The 18794-nt window shown below is 46.4% G+C and overlaps 2 protein-coding genes across 3 annotated transcripts in view; both read left to right on the top strand.

Moving 5' to 3' along the window:
* Positions 1–10707, top strand: part of RNF43 (ring finger protein 43) — a 59979-nt gene extending 49272 nt beyond the window's left edge. Inside the window, exons 3-9 of one of the 2 annotated variants that reach the window (XM_081270589.1) lie at positions 2034–2108; positions 2205–2336; positions 2954–3058; positions 4609–4770; positions 5304–5406; positions 6049–7392; positions 9303–10707. In XM_081270589.1, the coding sequence (XP_081126715.1) occupies positions 2034–2108; positions 2205–2336; positions 2954–3058; positions 4609–4770; positions 5304–5406; positions 6049–7392; positions 9303–9346 (1965 nt within the window). In that variant the 3' untranslated portion in view covers positions 9347–10707. The remainder of the gene's footprint in view (positions 1–2033; positions 2109–2204; positions 2337–2953; positions 3059–4608; positions 4771–5303; positions 5407–6048; positions 7393–9302) is intronic. The other variant, XM_081270590.1, reaches the window with a different exon arrangement.
* Positions 10708–12518: 1811 nt separating this feature from the next.
* SUPT4H1 (SPT4 homolog, DSIF elongation factor subunit) lies at positions 12519–18478 on the top strand. The gene is made up of 5 exons (XM_081270591.1): positions 12519–12703; positions 13214–13320; positions 16728–16783; positions 17053–17106; positions 17967–18478. Exons 1-5 carry the CDS (start codon positions 12635–12637, stop codon positions 18032–18034), a joined length of 354 nt encoding a protein of 117 aa, XP_081126717.1. The 5' UTR covers positions 12519–12634; the 3' UTR covers positions 18035–18478.
* Positions 18479–18794: the final 316 nt, after the last annotated feature.

Consider the following 18794-nt stretch of genomic DNA (forward strand, 5'->3'; position numbering starts at 1 on the left):
GGATAGGTGGCATTGGGCTGCCATCTGTCCCCAGATCTTGCTTTTTATTCCTAGAATTCTGGACACAGGAACCCACTACCTGAAAGTTCTGTTTGATTTCTTCTGTTGGACAACTCTCTGGGCTCTTTGATCACTTTTACAACTTTGTAATTATGGGCTGTAATGGGTTAGGGTGTTTGAACATCATAGTAATTGCTTTCCACTGTTCCTACCCCAGTTCTTCAAAGAGAGAGGGGTGGACAAGCAAGAAAATCTCCAAAGAAGCAAGTCTTTACTCTCCCACATGCTATTCCGGGCCAGACTAGGTCCAGGGTCTTGTCTGGGCATAGGAAACTTAAGGTCCCTACTTCATGACAACTGGAATGTGAAAGTGCCAGTAGGGTTCCCCAGCCAGGGATTCCTTTCCCTTGTCACCACTCCCTCACCCTTGCTTTGGAGGGCTCTGAAGATAAGGGAGCTTCCTTCTGCCTGGAGGAGATGAGGTAGGGTAGACTTCCTGGGCCAAATTGGATGAGGGAACAATGGAAGCTGTGACTTCTCAGCTCCTTCAATAATTCCATTCTGAAGTCTTCCTGTGAATTTCCAGTAAATTAGCCTTGGCTGGGACCAGGCTGGGCCTAAATGCTGGTAGAGGGCCCAGCCCAGATCCTGGGAGAAGGAGAGAAGAAAGAGGGAGTCATCTTCCTAAGCAAAATGGAGCCCCATTTGAGTGTCTCCACCACCTTCTCCCACTCCCCTGCCTGCAGGCAGCTGGTTCTGAGGGGCCCCCTGGTCTCTGTCACTGCTTGAGGAGTAGGGAGCAGGAACAAGGAGCTGCTCCCAGCCTGCCTGGCAGGAGACCTGCCCCAACAGGCTCTCCCTGGGAAGGCAAGCAGAGATCAAAGCCCTGAGAGATGAGTAAGTCCCAGCACTGGCTCCTCTTGCTGCCACTACCACTTGCAGTAGGGTTAACTCTTTCACTGCATGCTGAAGGGCTCAGAGACTCAGCAGGGGCCTGGGATGGGAGGTCACAATCTGACACCATTAAAATGAGCCTTTGCTCTAGGGAGGAAGGCTGGAGGGTGGCTGTGCCCAGCAAGGAGACCCAACACCAGGCCAAGAGCAGCTCCCTGGTGGTGCCTGTGCCTATAGTTGGTTGTTGGTTTGCTATTGCACCTCCATCCCACCCTTAGCTCTTATCTCCCTCTCCTGACCCCTCCACAGCCCTAGACCCCTGCTTCTTGTTCTCTTCCTGGCTCTGATATCTGCTCTGCCTGGTGGCTAGGTTCTGCTTCCTCGCCTGCTCTTGGAGTCCTTGGTGACCATGCATCTGCATGTGGACACAGTTGTGTCCTTGTGGGAGCAGCTCCTCAAGTCCCTCCCTACTCGAGTCACCCTAAAGGAGAGGATGAAGCAATAAAGCACTGGACAAGGACTCCTCTAGGTCCTGGAATTGTAGCCAGAGAGAGTTGGCAAGCTGAGAGTGCTGGGGACAGAGCCTGTGAGATGGGTTGAGGCAGGGCTTTCCACAGAGAGGAGTCGTGTGGGAACAGTGTCCCAGGCTCTCCGTCACTCTGCCTAGCAGGGGATGCCCCACAGGCTCCTCTGTCAGGAAGGGCTGGGTCCTGGAGAGTCCAGCCCTGTTCCAAAGTTCTCTGCTTTCTTCCTCTTCCTGTGTGTCCTCCTCCCAGGGGTTCCAGTCATTCATTACTTCTTGTTCTCACACCACTTGTGCCCCGAGGGCAGGGACTGTCCTTAATTTATCCTTCACCCACTCTGAGTACCCAGAGCCATCACTGGGTATCCAATAAACCCTTATGTTTATTCCAGTATGAAGGGAAAGACTGAATGTTACCTTTTGAAGGTGGGACCTGGGTGGGCTCAGGGCAGGGGGTACTAGGCTCCCTGACTCCTTGCATGTGGATATATGAGTGTGCAGAGGTGTGTTGCATCCAAAATCCTTGGAAGGGATAGATGTGCAGTCTCAGGCCTGGCCTTAGACAGTTTGTGACCCTCTCTGACTCCAGCCAAACCTCTGCTGTGTGTCTCTGTAGGCCCGGATGGCCGGTGAGCGAGGAGCCAGTGCAGTTCTATTTGACATCACAGAGGATCGAGCTGCCGCTGAACAGGTACCCAGGGACACTGGGGTGTTCAAGAAGGGAGCTGAATGAAGTTCCCAGGGGGAGGAGAAGTCACAACAGCCCTTGTGGACACTGTTTCCATAGCTGCAGCAGCCCCTAGGACTGACTTGGCCAGTGGTGCTCATTTGGGGCAATGATGCAGAGAAGCTCATGGAGTTTGTATATAAGAACCGGAAAGCCCATGTGAGGATTGAGCTGAAGGAGCCCCCTGCATGGGTAAGCACACAGAACCTCCATCTTTGCCATGGCACATGTTCTTACCTCTGTTTTGTCCTGTGGCAACTCCTACCCTAACCCCTAAGACTCCTGGAGCTGAAAGAAACTCTAGAAACCCTCTGGGTCTAAGTTCATCCCTCATCTGCATGCCTTTGGGCAAGTTTCTCTCCCTCTCTGGGCCTCATCTACCGAATGAACAGGTTAGGTCCGAAGAGTTCTGAAGTTGCTTTCAACTCTGTGGTTTCATGGTGTGGAGCAGCAGAGCTTGCAGACTTAGCGCTCTGACCCATGACTCCTGGTGGGTACTTTTCCACTGGCCAGGAATCTCACCCAGCTGATCCACCTTGTAGAGGGGTCTCTTTCCTCCTTTTCCCTCAAACACATGGGTTTCCACATAGCATTTCTCATAGCTGCACCTGGAAAACCCTTTCCTATGAGTGCCCTGGGCAGAGAGGGACTGCCTAATCCCACTTCTGGTTCATGCCTTCTTTATCCCTCAGATGAGAGACTCGAGGCAACCCCCGCTCTCTGTGTGTCTTCTGCACTCTACCATTTCCTCCCAAATTGATCCATTTTCTTGTGAAGTGTTATCTTTTCCCTCTCTGTTTGCCCCCCAGCCAGATTATGATGTATGGATCCTCCTGACAGTGGTGGGCACCATCTTTGTGGTTATCCTGGCTTCTGTGCTGCGCATCCGGTGCCGCCCCCGCCACAGCAGGCCGGTAAGCAGTGTGGGCTCCCTGGTGGAGGTGGGCATGGAAGTAGGAGGGAGGGAGGGGGACTGAAAGGAGAAAGTGAGGAAGAAAGGCACCTTGATGCTCATGAAACCATCCACTGACATCTAAGTACCCTGGCATCTGCTCTGTTGAATTTCTGGCAGCTTCTCCCCAGATTGCTCATCCTTTTTTTCCCCAAATATATTTAGCAGCTATTATGTCAGACACTATCCCAGCCATTGGGAAGAGCACAGTGAGAAAACCACAAAAACTAGACCCTCAAAGAGTTTTTATTCTAGTGGGAAGAGACAGACAATAGACTAAATACATAAAATAAATAAATACATAATATTTTAGATGATAGAGAAAATAACCAAAGGGGAAGAGAATACAAAATGGACAAGGTTGTTTTTATTTTTAATTATTTACATATTTATTTATTTGCAGTTCTAGGGATTGAACCCAGCGGTGCTCCACCATTGAGCTGCATCCCCAGTTCTTTCTTTTTTTTTTTCAATTGTTGATGGACCTTTATTTTATTCATTTAATTGTATGTGGTGCTGAGAATTGAACCCAGTGCCTCACGCATGCTAGGCAAGTGCTCTACCACTGAGCCACAACCCCAGTACCCCCAGTTCTTTTTATTTTTTATTTTGAAGCAGGGTCTCACTAGGTTGCTAAGGCTGTGTTCCTCTTGCCTCAGTCTCCTGAGTAGCTGGAATTCCAGACGTGAGCCACCACTCTTGCCTCTGTGATAGGCAAGACTGAAAAAAGAGAAACCAAATGGAGGCTATTACAGGAATCCAGGTGATAATAATGGTGGCTTAGATTAGGGAGGTAGCAGTGAAAGAGGTAAGAAATAGTTATTCCGGGTATATTTGATATATTTTGAAGGCAAATCCAACAGGTTTACTAAAGGCTTAATGTGAGTTATTGGTGTGTGTGTGTGTGTGTGTGTGTGTGTGTGTGTGTGTGGAGAGAGAGAGAGAGAGAGAGAGAGAGAGAGAAAGTCAAAGATGGCACCAAGATTTTTGGCCTGAGCAATTAAAAGAATGGGATTGCGGGCTGGGGATGTGGCTCAAGCGGTAGTGCGCTCACCTGGCATGCGTGCGGCCCGGGTTCGATCCTCAGCACCACATACAAAGATGATGTGTCCGCCAAAAACCAAAATAAATAAATATTAAAAAAAAAAGAAAAAAAAAGAATGGGATTGCCATTTATAAGATGGAAAAGATTGAGGGAGGACAGATGTGAGCATGGGGGTGGTTAATTAGGATTTCAGTTTGGGACATATTAAATCTGACATGTCTATTAGATATCCAAGTTACAATGTCAAGCAGTAGTTAGTTAAGAAAGTATCTATCATGGGTCATCAGAGGAAGAAATATTTAATGAAAGGAGGTAGGCAAGAGCTCTGAAGGGATAAACTCCCAAGGGTGGCCAATTGACCATATAATCTAACTGGATGACTGGGAACTAAGTCCAAGCTATTGCCCATGCAGTGGGTGAGGAAACAGAATACTTTGCCCCATTCTGAATCCCACTCCTCTTCCTAGGACCCCCTTCAGCAGCAAACAGCCTGGGCCATCAGCCAGTTGGCCACCAGAAGGTACCGGGCCAGCTGCAGGAGGGCTCAGGCTGAGCGGCCAGACTCAGGTAGCAGCTGTAGCTCAGCCCCTATGTGTGCCATCTGCCTGGAGGAGTTCTCTGACGGCCAGGTAAGGCAGGCCTGTGGCTCACCTGCATGACCAGGTAGGGAGGCAGATTGAAGCTAGGGTGGGAGCTAGGGTGGGAGCGGACAGGCCTAGAACTGGCATCAGTGCTCTGGCTATGTCTGTGTCTTGTGTATCCTGCATGAGACAGAAGCAAGGGACTTCTCTGAGATTTGGTCACTTTCCTGGAGAAGAGCACCATTGTTTGTGGAAAGAGAACCATGCACCAGACCACAGTGGTACTTTAGATGCATTATCTCATTTCAGCCTCATGACAGTGAAAATTGAGGTAGATTTGTCTTTTATCCTCATTTTGTAGCAGAAAACTGTTAAGAGACTTGCCCAAAGTCATGCAGCTAAGTGGCAAAACCCAAATCCATATGAAACCAAAGACCACACCCTTTCATTCTCCTGTGAGGTCTTTTGTGATGAGGTGAATGCAGGAAAGAAAGGCCGATGGGAACTGATGGGAATCTGGGAATCAAGGGATCTCCTAGTCCTGGCCCCGCCTATGATTTGGACACTTTTGTTTTCTCCAGGAGCTTCGGGTCATTTCTTGCCTCCATGAGTTCCATCGCTCCTGTGTGGATCCCTGGCTACATCAGCATCGGACTTGTCCCCTCTGCATGTTCAACATCGTAGGTAGGAGCTGGGCCAAGGATTCCCATGTGCAGGCAAACAGGTCTAGAACGTGGCTTCACTCTGGGAAAGGGTTTCTGCCATGAAGCTGAAGAGGAAGAACTGTCATGGTAGTCATTTCAGTTGTTCACTGCTTAAGAGCACTTCATGGACAGGGGGGAGTACATTCAGATAGTAGACATCTTTATTATCTTAAAAATTGTTTGAAATTTATAATAACTTTTTTGATTCCAAATCTGGGTGATTTGCATATTTACTGTTCCAATTTTCTGTCAATAATGTACCCTATTCTAAAAAAAAAATCCAGTATATATGACAATTTTCTAAAAGATGAAAGTGAAATAAATATCTTAAGGAAAGAGAACCTTTTGCTAATCCACCCAAAGGTACAATATGGGATATCAGTGGCCCTGGGGGAAAGAGTCCCAAATTACTAGTGGGAAGAGCAGGGATTGACTACATGGTAGGACTCCCAGGGCAATCAGCCTGACTGGAAGTAGCAAAGGAGCCAGGCAACGTAGGGACATCCTTGGTCCCCCAAATTCTGAGCTCACAGGCTATGCAAGCTCAAATAGGTTTGCTACATTTCAACCTTCATATGGGTTTATGGTATCAAACACCTGTGCTTTTGGTTCTTTTTTCCAGAGGGAGATTCATTTTCCCAGCCCCTTGGACCCTCTCGATCTTATCAGGAACCAGGCAGGAGACTCCACCTCATTCGCCAGCATCCTGGCCATGCCCACTATCACCTCCCTGCTGCCTACCTGTTGGGCCCTTCTCAGAATTCAGGCACTCGGCCCCCTCGACCCAGACCCTTTTTACCATCCCAGGAGCCTCGGCACCAACGTATCCCCAGAGCTGCACATCTCCGGGCTGCAGGTGAACAACAGCGCCAGGCAGTGGCTCAGCACCCCTATGCTCAGGGATGGGGGCTGAGCCACCTCCGATGCACATCTCAGCACCCCACATCTTGCCCAGCGCCTCTGCGCCGGGCTAGGCCTCATGACAGCAGCGGGTCTGGAGAAAGCTACTGTACAGAACGCAGTGGCTACCTGGCAGATGGGCCAGCCAGTGATTCCAGTTCGGGGCCCTGTCATGGCTCTTCCAGTGACTCAGTGGTCAACTGTACAGACATCAGCCTGCAAGGCATCCATGGCAGCAGCTCTACCTTCCGCAGCTCCCTGAGCAGTGACTTTGACCCCTTGGTGTACTGTAGCCCTCAAGGGGACCTACAGGGGGAAGAGATGCAATCCAGTGTGACCTCTCGGCCCCGTTCCTTGGACTCAGTAGTGCCCACTGGGGAAACCCAGGTTTCTAGCCATGTCCATTACCACCGGCACCGACACTACCACTACAAAAAGCGGTTCCAGTGGCATGGCAGGAAGTCTGGCCCAGAAACTGGAGTCCCCCAGTCCAGGCCTGCTGTTTCTTGGACACAGCCTCAGCCAGAGCCACCTTTTCCTGATCAGCAAGTCACCAAATCCAACCCAGCAGCTCTTTCGGGGCAGCCCTCCAATCCACAACGGCCCAGGGCCCTCACAGAGCCAGCTCCTGACCCACCTGAAGCTGCCAGTTCCAGCCCCAGTTCCCCTAGTCTTTTAAACTTGCAGAAATCCAGCCTCACTGTTCGACATCCACAGAGAAAACGGCGGGGTGGTCCCTCAGTTCCCACTCCAGCCTCTCGGCCTCAGGATTTGACTGTGCACCCGGCTTGCCAGATGTTCCCTCATTACAGCCCCAGCCTGGCATACCTTTGGCCCCCAGAGGCCCACCCGTTGGTCTTTAGACCTCCAGGCCTGGATAGAAGGTTGCTACCAGAAGTTCCAGGCCCCTGTTACTCAAGTTCACAGCCAGTGTGGTTGTGTTTGACTTCACGCCAGCCCTTGGGTCCTCACCCACCTGGGGAGGGGCCTTCTGAATGGAGTTCTGACACCCCAGAGGGCAGGCCGTGCCCTCACCCATACTGCCAGATGTCGCCAGCCCAGCCAGGTGAGTTTTCAGGGGAAGTAGATGTGGTGGGGAGAGGGGACTAAAGCTGGGATTCCAGGACAGGTGAAGTCAGTCAACAAGGGTTTATGGAAGCTGAGAAGTCTACAACAGAGGTGACATTCAAAATATGGAACAATTGGCATACCACATGATGTTGTTAGAGTACCCTGACTCTGCCAAGTGCTATCCCTTTAGTTGCCAGATCATAGGGAAGCCCCAGAGGAGGTACTACTGTGGCTGAGACATGAGAAAGGCAGTTGGGATGGTTTAGGGCAGCAACTCAAACCTAAGTGTTTAATAATCTGATAATTGGTACAGCTCTACCAAAGCCACAGCTCAACATTAGCTCTACATATGAAGAAGGCCTTGGGGAGACTATGATCTTATAGAAAAAATACTTACAGATAACCATAACACTAAGCCATATAGCTACATGAATGATGGGGGAGAAAAAGTAGAAATCATATAGGTGGTTCCCAGCCACCCTGGGAATCCTCAGGTTTTGGTAAAAGAATGTTACAGCTTCCCTATCAAGTACCTTTTAAATAAGACCAAACTCATTTTCTTGTGGACTCAGTGAATCCCTATGTTATAACCAGTGGTGACAATGTAAATCCTCAGCTTTAAACTGTGGATATTTATTTGCCTGAATACTCCTCTTCCCCTTTCAGGCCCTCCACCTCCCATACTTCCCCACCTTCTCCCATTGTGTGTATGATATAGCACTTTGTCTATAGTCATCTCTGGAATTCTTTCACCTCAAAAGAGGACCTAAATATCCTAAAATGTAAAGCCTCATAGTCTAGGAATCCTATAGGCAGAACCTGAGAGCTGCTGTCATTCATTCATTCACTTCCTCTCTCCTTTTTTCCTTCTGATTTCATGCTTACTATGTGCCAGCCCCTGAGGACATGGGACTTGCCAGCCAGGGAATCCAGGTCTGTGGGAAGACAGGCATACAAATAGTTATAGTATATAGGATAAATCACTTCCATAGAGCCATGTGTGTGGTGATTCCATACTGATGGCCCCTGCCCATGTCTTAGGTCCAGCCTGAAGATCAATGCAGAAGCCCTCCCCAGGGTCATGAAGGCTGCAGCCGCATATCCAGTGTTGTGCAACACAGCTCCCCTGCTCCTCTGTCTTCTATACTATTGCCAGGGTCATCTGCCTTACACAGAACTGTCTAGAAATCTTCAAATGTTCTGTCTACAGTAAGGAAAACTCCAACAACCTGGTTTGGCCTTCATGAATCCAACACCAACTAGCCCATCTTCCCAACCTAATTTTCCACTCTTTCCCTTCCCTTCTCTTGCCATCTATACTTTAGTCAAACTGGAAAATCACTTCTTACAGTTCTTGCACCCCAGAATATCCTGCTGCCTTTCCTTTTCCTATAAGTTTAATTCTCATCTATTCTTGTAAAACCAACTCATGTATCCTTATTTCCAGGAAGCCTTTCTGATTGCTGCACTTGGACGTGGTCTCTCCCTTTTCTCAATGCATCTCTTGTAATCCCAGTCCTGTCCTACTGGCATAATAGCCATTTGCATGCATGCCTTCTCTCCTGTAAGGGTGTCAGGTCCCTGCTTATTGTTTTGGGTCTTCTATTTGGCAAATGGTAGCAGGCCAAATTCACAATGAATGCTTAATAAATATTTATTGGGTGAATGAATGAATAGTAAGTATTGATAACACACTGGTTGCTGTATGTGTTTCTCTAGATTTGTTTTTTCTCTCCTAGTTTCCCAACAGAGCCCTCTCAGCTTTCAGTCTAATCACCTTTCCAGAGCTATTCCCTGATCTTCCTTTTTGTGCAGTTTCTTCCCAGCCACACTCTCTACAGGTGGGAGAAGCAGGATCCCATCCTAATCCATAATGACCTCTTCCTCCCTTCTCTCCACATATAGGATCAGAGGAGGAGCTTGAGGAGCTGTGTGAACAGACTGTGTGAGATGGTCAGGCCAAGCTCCAACCAAGAGTGTGCTTCAGTCATTTAGACTCCTACCTGGCACGAAGTCCACTTCTGGGAGAAGAAAGGACCTCAGCAAACACCCCTCTTTTTGCCATACTTCCTGTAACCACTAGGAGAGGAATGGTGATGTGGGGGTAGGGGGCTATTGTTTCCAGATCCTGGCTCTAGGTGTTGTCTGCAGTGCAGAGAGCCTGTGTCCAGCCAGGCAGCCAGCTTCTACCTGTGTGCATTTGTGGGCTGGATCCAGTGCTGAGCTGTCGAGGGAAGGAAGCTGGGGTGGGTAGCTAGGTGTCACAAAGGTGCTGCTCCTTCCCCCAGCCCTGCTCATTCTCCCTCCCCAGGCCTCATGTTCATACCAGCCAATGCATTCAGCTGAATGCATGACCCTTCTCACCTCCTGCCTTGAGTGATTTCTGCACATGAGCTTTGGCTCTTCTCTGGAAGGCCACAGCATCAGGGGCAACCCCAGTTTTCTTATTTTCCTTCTTTACAAAAGGACCAGGAGCATAGGTAACCCCTAACCCCTAAAAAGGGAGGTCCCTGCAGCTTTTCCAGGCAGTGCATAAGGAAGAATATTTTCCCCTTCTTGTCCTTGAATTGTTCTTAAAATGGCAGATCCACAATATTAAGTCAGAGAGATGCTCTGGGAACCCAGGGCATAGAGTTCTATCCTGAGGTGGGAGCAGCTCCTTGAAGAATGTGGAATGAAGCTTTTGATCTTCCAACTCCCTCTATCAGCCCAGTTCCTCGGGAGATGGAGGAAAGGGAGAGGGAATGACGGACTCTTCCTTGAAGATCTTCTGTTTCAAAGACCCAAAACAGGCAAAAAGGAGAGAATTTCTGATTGACTTTGGGAAGGAGGAGGATGGAATGAAGGTGGAAAATACAAAATTACAGCTGAGAAAAACAACCAAGAGTTCTTCTCTGAGAGAAGTTTTATCTCAGAACAGGGATGGGGAACAGGGGAAAACAAAGGGAGAGCAAAGAATGACCCCTTAGGTTTGGAGGGCCCAGAGGCCCAGCTCCTCAGTATAAGCCATGTAGGCCAGGGACCAACCAGAAGGTGTGCACCCAAGTAGAGCTGGAGTAGAAAGTTGGCCTGGGTAGCTTGTACTGAATGAGCAAGGGCTGGGGGACCTCCTGAGGGTGACATTCACTTCAGGACATTCTGACCATTTCTAGTCCCTCAGGCTTTATCCTTGCCTACAATGTGAATGTGGGGGCAAAATAGGCACGGGATTCTACTTGGTAATGTTCTTCCCTCAATGTCAGCGGGGAGACTAGCACCTAGGCACCCACATGGGTATTTATATCTGAACCAGACAGAAAGATGCTTGAATCAGGCACTATGTTGAGAAATGTATTTATTTGCTAATATATTTATCCATAAATGTGGTCTGGTCTTGGGTTTTATTTTGTCATGACTCACTCAGGGTAACAATTTCATCTTTCTACATGGAGAGAAATAAATTATTTCTGATATCAGAGGCTAGTCTCTGATTTACAAAAGGCTAGTGTAGAGTGATAGGCTTGTCAATAACAGATTTTTTTAAATTTATTTTTTAGTTGTAGTTGCACACAATACCTCTATTTATATGTGGTGCTGAAGATCGAACCCAGGGGGCCTCGCACATGCTATGCGAGCGCTCTACCACTGAGCCACAACCCCAGACCCAATAACAGATTTTTTAAGCCCCTTAAAAGCATGGCATCAGGGAAGAAGAGGGCATGCATGGATTCTCATTATGGTTCAGTCACTAGTTGTCTGTATTATGGTTCACTTCACACTTTAATTTAGGATGCTTCAATGACTTACTTTGTGACTTTAGGCAAATATTCAGAGCTTCATTTTTTTCCATAAAATGGGCATACTTAGGCTGGGGTTGTGGCTCAGTGGTAGAGTGCTCGCCTTGCACGTGGGAGGCCCTGGGTTCTATCCTCAGCACCACATAAAAATAAATAAAATTAAAGTATTGTGTCCAGCTACAACTAAAAAAAAAAAAATTTTTTTTAAATGGGCATACTTCATAGTCAATATAGGGTGTACACAAGACAGCAGAGTAAAAATGTGTTCAGGGAACATTCAGAAACAGAAAACAACCAGACCCCAGTCACAGATCCCATCTGGACACAGCATGGGACAGAAGCAGGCAACAAGAAGCAGGTCTGCCTTGAAGAAGCTGTTTCAATAAGGAGGCCAGCTGCAAGGATAGAACAGAAGGGCCTGAAACTATTTATATCCTGAAGCTCCAATTCAGATAAACACAAATGCCTGTGCTCTGCCTACACACCAGAGAGCTGGTGCTTTGTATGAAGAATTCCCCAGGGTCAGGAGGAGCTTTGGCTTTCTTCCTCACACTGCACAATTCTTTTGCTTCTCCCAGAAGATTTGGTAGGGGTGCTAGTTGCCTAGTTTAGAAAGAGAGAAAAAGACATTTAACTTCCTTTAGGGTGCGATGGGGAAAGACACCTAATCTATAGATGTTCCTAAGTAAAGGAATTGTCTAAATTTTACTAAGAGCTGTACAAAGTATAAATTATCAGTTGGGACTCACTAACGTAGTCTTTAAGCATTTCCCGGCTTTCAGCTCACAGGCCAGCATTCCTGTGGACGGCAAATGGAAACCCTATAGTGCTCTCTCACAGTTAGGGAGGAGGGTGGGGCAGCCTGTGCGTTTATTTTCGGTCTCTGCAGAGACAATCCAGAGACATGGATTTTTCTTTATTTTTATTTTTTGTGATGCTGAGAAGGAACCCAGGGCTTCCAGCATGCTAGGCAATCCTCTACCACTGAGCTACAGCCTCTGTCCTGCTCCTGCGCTTTTAAAACCGGAAGACAAAAAAAGAATCTGGGCTATCATCCGGGAGCCTTCTAAGGGAACCAGGGCGGGGTTCCAGCGGCCTATATTAAATGGCCCGCGCGGCAACACTCACGCTCGGGCTCGGCGAGCTTCCGCGCAGGCGCCAACCCCGCCCCTCGGGGCCAGCCGACGGGCCCAACGGCCGCCTCCGAAGGCCCCCGCGCGGCCAGGTGGCGAGGCGCGCGCCGGCCCAGGTGGCTGCCGGCCACCCCACCTCCGCTCCCCGGCGGGAGAAACCATCTCCTCAGGCGGGGGGGGGGGGGGGGAGGGGCGGGGCCGGCGCCCTCCTACACCGGAAGAGGAAGTCGGGCCCCAGAAGTGACAGGCATTCTGGGTAGTGAGCTGTTTACTTCCTGTGGTGTGGAAGCTGTGGTCGTGTACCCTGCTGTTCTTCGTATCCGAGAGGATGGCTTTGGAGACTGTGCCCAAGGACCTGCGGCATCTGCGTGCTTGTTTGCTGTGTTCGCTGGTCAAGGTATCTGTCGGGGTCCTGGATGTAGGGGCGACGTGGGGGAAGAAGGGGAAAGTGGGATGAGACTGGTGACAGGGGAAAGAAATGGCCAGGACCCCGGGAGATGGCCAGGGGAGTGGGAATTCGAAGGACGCCATTGTTTACGTCCTGAGAACGCGAGCAGGTCTTGCCCCTAAGGGTACGGGCGGTCTAAAATGCCTCAGGCGTGGCTCTACAAACGTGCTGTGAACTTAGGTTGGATCCGAAAGACCCTGGGAGTCAGAAGACTGGGAATCTGCAGCTGAGGGTGTCTGGCCCAGAGGAGACTAGAGAAAGGAAAGATCAGCCGGAATTGGGAACAAGAGAGGGAGGAGTGTGAGAGTGGAATTTGGGAATGGTGCCTTGGTTCCCTTGGGTGGGGAACCTGTTGAGATAACTTAGAGAACCAAGAAGTTGACCAGGTGGAAAGTATTGAGAAAACTACTTTTTCTTTTGTTGTCCTTTTTTTAAAAATTATTATTTTCCACTGCTTAGACAATAGACCAGTTTGAATATGACGGTTGTGATAATTGTGATGCATACCTACAAATGAAGGGTAATCGAGAGATGGTATATGACTGCACCAGCTCTTCCTTTGATGGGTAAGCTCCTTCAGATTCCTTAATTCATTTCTTTCTGGGTCATCTTGCCCCACCCCCACCGCGTCCAGAGTTCATAGGGCAGGCTTTTAAGGTAATAATCCCTAGTTGGTTTCAACCGTTATTTTGAGGTACACTAGTCCCATATATCCACTAACTTCATGGGCCTACTGGCATTTGAAATGTGGCTCATCCAAGTTAACATTTGATTTAAGTGTAAAATATACACCAGATTTCAAGGACTTAGCATAGAAGAAAGAATGTAAATAATCTTAATTTTAAAAATTAATTACAGTGCTTAAATGATAGCTCTAGATGTATTGGGGTTAAGTGAAATATTGAAATTTCATCTTTTAGTATTCACTCTTAAGATGTGACTACTGGAAAATATAGAATGATGTGTCTTTATTGTATTTCCATTGAACACTGCTTTACTAGATAGTCAGATCATTCATAGTGGGGACTGAATTTATCTTGTGCAATATTACATGGCACAAGGCCCAGAAGGTGGTAGATGTTTGTTGTATGTTGAGCACCTTGAGGTAAAGTGTGTGCTTAGCATGCATGAGGCCCTGGGTTTAATCACCCAAAAAAAAAAATACCCCATTGAATACATAAAGATTCTTTTTGACAGTAAAGCAAAAGGAAGGGAAAATAATGGTAGATTATTGCCCCAAAGCTGATTACCTTAAAGCAGTCCTAGAGGAAGAGTTTTCCTTTGGCAAAATTGTCCATTGGGGAGAAGTGGAAGGGAGAGAAGCATACTAAGTGGCTAGATCTTCTTCCTCAAAATAGTAGCCAGAAGATCATTTTCTCTGGGGGCTAAGGAGGTACTATTAAGTACTTGCTGATGTTCTTTTAAGGTGGGCCAGCTCCATTTCTTCTTTGATTTCCTTTAGCGGAGAATAAGAATTGGTCAAAAAAAGATGTTAGGGTAGAACCTTTACTTTCTATGCATGCATATGACACTCAAGATACTCTGGCATCCTTTTTTTTTTTTTTTTTTTCTTAAAGCATGATATTGTTTTATTCTTGTTCCTTAAATAATTCTTAAAAACTTTGTTTACTCTGGCATCCTTACTCGTTTGTTAGCACTATACCATTCAGTGCTAACAAAGTAAGGGACTCACATCTTTGTGTAACGTGCCATGTTAGCTGCTGTGAGAGATGTCACAAATTACTAGTAAGAGAGACACAATGTGAAGTTTTACCAATTTAACCATTTTAAGTATACAACTCAGTGCCATTAGTGCGTTCACATTGTTGTATAACCGTCGCTATTGTTCATCTCTAGGACTTTTTTCATCTGTACCAATTAAACACTAACTTCCCATTCTCTGTTCCCAGAATGGTCTCTAGACTTGAATTATGTCTTTTGTGGCTGGCTTATTTAACATTTAGCATGACTTCAGGGTTCATCCATGTCATATCATGTGTCAAATTTTCCTTTCTTTTTAAAGCTGAATAATATTTAATTGCATGCGTATATAAATTTGTTTATCCATGCATCTTTATGTGGTCTCTTGGGTTGCTTTTACATTTTGGCATTTGTAAATAATACTTATATAAGAATCAATGCACAAATACATGTTTAGGTCCCTGCTTTCAGTTCTTTGGGGGTTTATATCCAGAAATGGAATTGCTAGATTATATGATAATTCATTGTTTAATTTTTTTTAAGGAATCAAAAAACAGCGCCGAAGTGTTTCTGAGAGGTTTTTTTTTTTTTTTTTTTTTAATAATAGCTATCCTAGTGGATATGAATTGGTATCTGGTGGTTTTGATTTGCATTTCCTTAATGATATTGTTGTGGAACCCCTTATATGCTTGTCTGTTTAGATCCTTTGCCTCTTTTTTAAACAATGGGGATTGAACCTAGGGACTCTTACATGATAGGCAATGGCTCTGTCACTGAGCTATACCCTCAGCTTGCTGTCCTTTTTGGAATCTGGTTGATTTTTGTTTTTGTTGAGTTGTAGGAATTATATGTTCAAGAGCATATTGGTTTTTAAAAGAGTAGGCAAATCAAAGGCTAATAAAGATCAGAGGAAGTTTGGATGAGTAAAGGAGATAGCACTCTTTCCTCTTAAAGACAAGAAACATAGGATTTTTGAGAAATTTGAAGTGGAGGGTTAGAAAGAACACTTCAAATACAAGGAGTGACTGGAACAAAGGCATGAGGTAGGAAAAGTCGGGGATGTTTGGAAAACTGAGAATTCTGTATAGGTAAAATTTGTTGGGTAATAGGATAAGGATAGATTTGTGAAAGATAAAGGAAAATATACTTGTGGGAGGATGGCCTTCATACATGCCCATCCCAGATCAGTCTGCAGGGCCAGTTAGCTGTTCTTCTGCTTGTCAACCCTGGAAGTGAGGTCAGTTCTACTCAAAGCACAGGTGAAAATGTAGGATTTGGATGGGAAGGGAGTCTCCCCAAAAGTAAAATCCAAGATTGTTACTAAGAGAACAGGAAATGCATATGGAGGAGGCAATCCACAAACATAAGCGCCTAGAGCAGACCTGACATGATAGGCAGTCATTTGATTGAATGCATGGATAACAACAATTACCTCAATAGCTTCTGGTAGCAGCTGATTCTGATCTTTCTTGCCCAAATAGTGGACTTCTAGCCCTTGAATGGTCTTTTTGTTAGCCATGCTCTGGAATTGGAGCTACCTGGGAAGGCCTTTTAGTATAATAAGAGCTAATGCTTACTTAGCACCTGTTCTGTGATAGTTTGTGTCGTATATGTTTTCCATGAAATTATCTCAACCTTTGAGTCTCATCTTACTGATGAGATTCTGTGAGAGGTCTTCATATGCACTCTAGCTGCTCAGCTCTTTGGAGGAGGGGCTTGGCCAAGTATAGCTCATTTCTGGTAGGAGGATCCATTGTTTTGATTCACTCTCCCCTTTGTACTTGGCCTAGCCCCCTAGTGGTTGTGTTGGTTGTAATCTGTAATACTGGCCATCCACTGCTAAAGCTGTCCCATCTCCTGGGAATTTGTAAGCTAAAGATTATTTTCCTTTTTTTTTTTTTTTTCCCCCTGGGTGCAGTATTGATTGGGATTGAACTCAAGGCCTTTTACATGCTGGGCCCTACCATTGAGCTGCATCCCCAGTCCCTAAGGATGTTTTTGAGCCTGGTGAAATTATCTTTTGGGAATAGTAATTGACTTCTTACTGGCAAGCCAGGGATATAAAAACAAAGAATCTCTGTTGATACTAGCTCTGCATCACCCCTTCCCAGCATTAGAATTCAGTTTCCCCTGCTTTCCAACAGAAACTCAACACCTGGCTTCTCCTAGTATTGCTTTTCCAGGACTATTTTGCTGGCTGAGCAGCTCACTTGGTCTTCCTCCTCTCTAGCAAGGGAGGCTCAGAATGACACTGTTTCTTTTCTCTCCCTAGAATCATTGCAATGATGAGTCCAGAGGACAGCTGGGTCTCCAAGTGGCAGCGTGTCAGTAAGTGGTCTCCCATTCTCCCTATCCTGGCTTATGTGGTATTGGTACTGTGCATCAGGGCCAGCAAGATACTTAAATAGCAAGGTCTGCGGCCCCAAGGTGGGAAAGATAGTGTAGGAAAATCCAGGAAGCCATAATACAGGACAGATACCTGTAGCCAAAAGAAGTGATGGCTCATCTCTTGAGTGGTAACACTTCTCTTGTGTTTAACTCAAGCCTTCATTTAGTCTTAACTCACTCCCACTGCAACTTCCTTTCTTCTCTTTCAGGTAACTTCAAGCCAGGTGTATATGCAGTGTCTGTCACTGGTCGTCTGCCCCAAGGTAATAACAATCATAATGACAGCTAGTGTTCATTTATTGTACCAACTGCTGCAGAAGTCGGTCTTTTTTTTTTTTTTTTTTTTTTTTTGAGTTGGGGTCTTGCTTTGTTGCCCTGGCTAGTCTCATACTTGAGGGCTGAAGTGATCTTGAGTAACTGGCACTACAGGTGTGTAGTACCATACCCATCTGGGAAGTCAGTCTTTTAGGTGAATTAACAACAATCTTCTTAACTCTTAAGGAGCTCTACATTTTACAGATGAACTGAAGCACAGAGAGATAAATAACTTGCCCAGTTTCACCCAAGAATTCTGGTTACAGGCATTTGTTTTTTGGGTTTTTTTTTTTGTTTTGTTTTTTTTCTTACTGAAACAAGGCCTCAAAAAATTGGTTTAAGACTCAAGAGTTGTTGTTCTCCATGGAAATTTTTTCTTTTTAATATTTATTTTTTAGTTTTATGTGGACACAATATCTTTAATTTATTTTTATGTGGTGCTGAGGATCAAATCCAATGCCTCATGCATGCCAGGCAAGCGCACTACCACTTGAGCCACATCCCCAGCTCCCTCCATGGAAATCTTTTGTAATTGAAAGATTTATGCAATCTTAAGAGAAACCAGAGTATCAGGCATTTGTTTTTGATTGACTACATGAGTCCCTCTTTTTCTTCTAATTTCTTACCTGGTCAGTGTTTGCCAGGACTTGCCTGGATCTTCATTGGTAAGAAACCAACAAAGCAGGACTCATCGATGAGCAGTCTAGGAACTCCAGTTTGCTTATAGCTCCCCTCTCAGGTGTCAGATAAGGACCTTTCTTTGCCTACTATATCTTCCCTCACAGAGCTGTTTCTTTTCTTGCCACAGGAATTGTGCGAGAGCTGAAAAGTCGAGGAGTGGCCTACAAATCCAGAGACACGGCTATAAAAACCTAGCAAGATTCAGGCTGCCAGCATCTTTTCTGTCCACCTCCTTCCTCTGCTTATTTTTTGTTGTGGAACTAAACAGGCAGAACTTCAAATACTACTTGCCCTCCAACTCTGAGAATGAACAGACAATTGAGAGAGTAGCACATCCTGTCTCCACCATTTCACCTTGGGATAGTGGTGGAGGTGGAGGGGTTGGGGCTGGAGGGTTCACAGAGACTGAATTGAGGGGAAAGGATGCTGGTATTCCTGCTCACACCATGGGCTGTGCTTTTGCCCATGGGCAGTACTTTGAGTTAAATTCCAATTAACATGAACCACTGGAAAATTCTTAAAACTATGACACATGGCTTGCCTCCCTCTCCCTTTCTTTCAGCTAGGCACAATAAGGGCTCACTTGCCTGGTAAGCACCATCCAGCACAATAAAGGCTCTTCTGCTCTTGTCACCTGTTTCTGGGCCTCCAGAAGTGCAGTCTTCCCAGCATACTTGCTTGAGTTTCATTGGAAGGTCTGCTGTTCTGTGGCACAGTAACCCCTCAGTGTAGTCCCACTGTCTAGTGCTTATGTCTTGCCCTCTAGACCTGTCGTATCAGTCTCTTGAAATCTTGAGGCTTAGTGTTCTTTGCTCCTTGACTTTGTTTAATACTGCTTCTTTTCCTTCTTTGTCTCTTTATATTTACTGGTGTACCTATACCTTTGCTAGTCTCATCGTCATTTTACATTCCCCTCTCTGGAGACCTTCCAGCCTCAGGTGGCTGCTGGGTCTTG

The sequence above is a fragment of the Spermophilus citellus genome (genome assembly GCF_964194105.1).
Source record: "Spermophilus citellus genome assembly, chromosome: 17".
Taxonomy (NCBI): domain Eukaryota; kingdom Metazoa; phylum Chordata; class Mammalia; order Rodentia; family Sciuridae; genus Spermophilus; species Spermophilus citellus.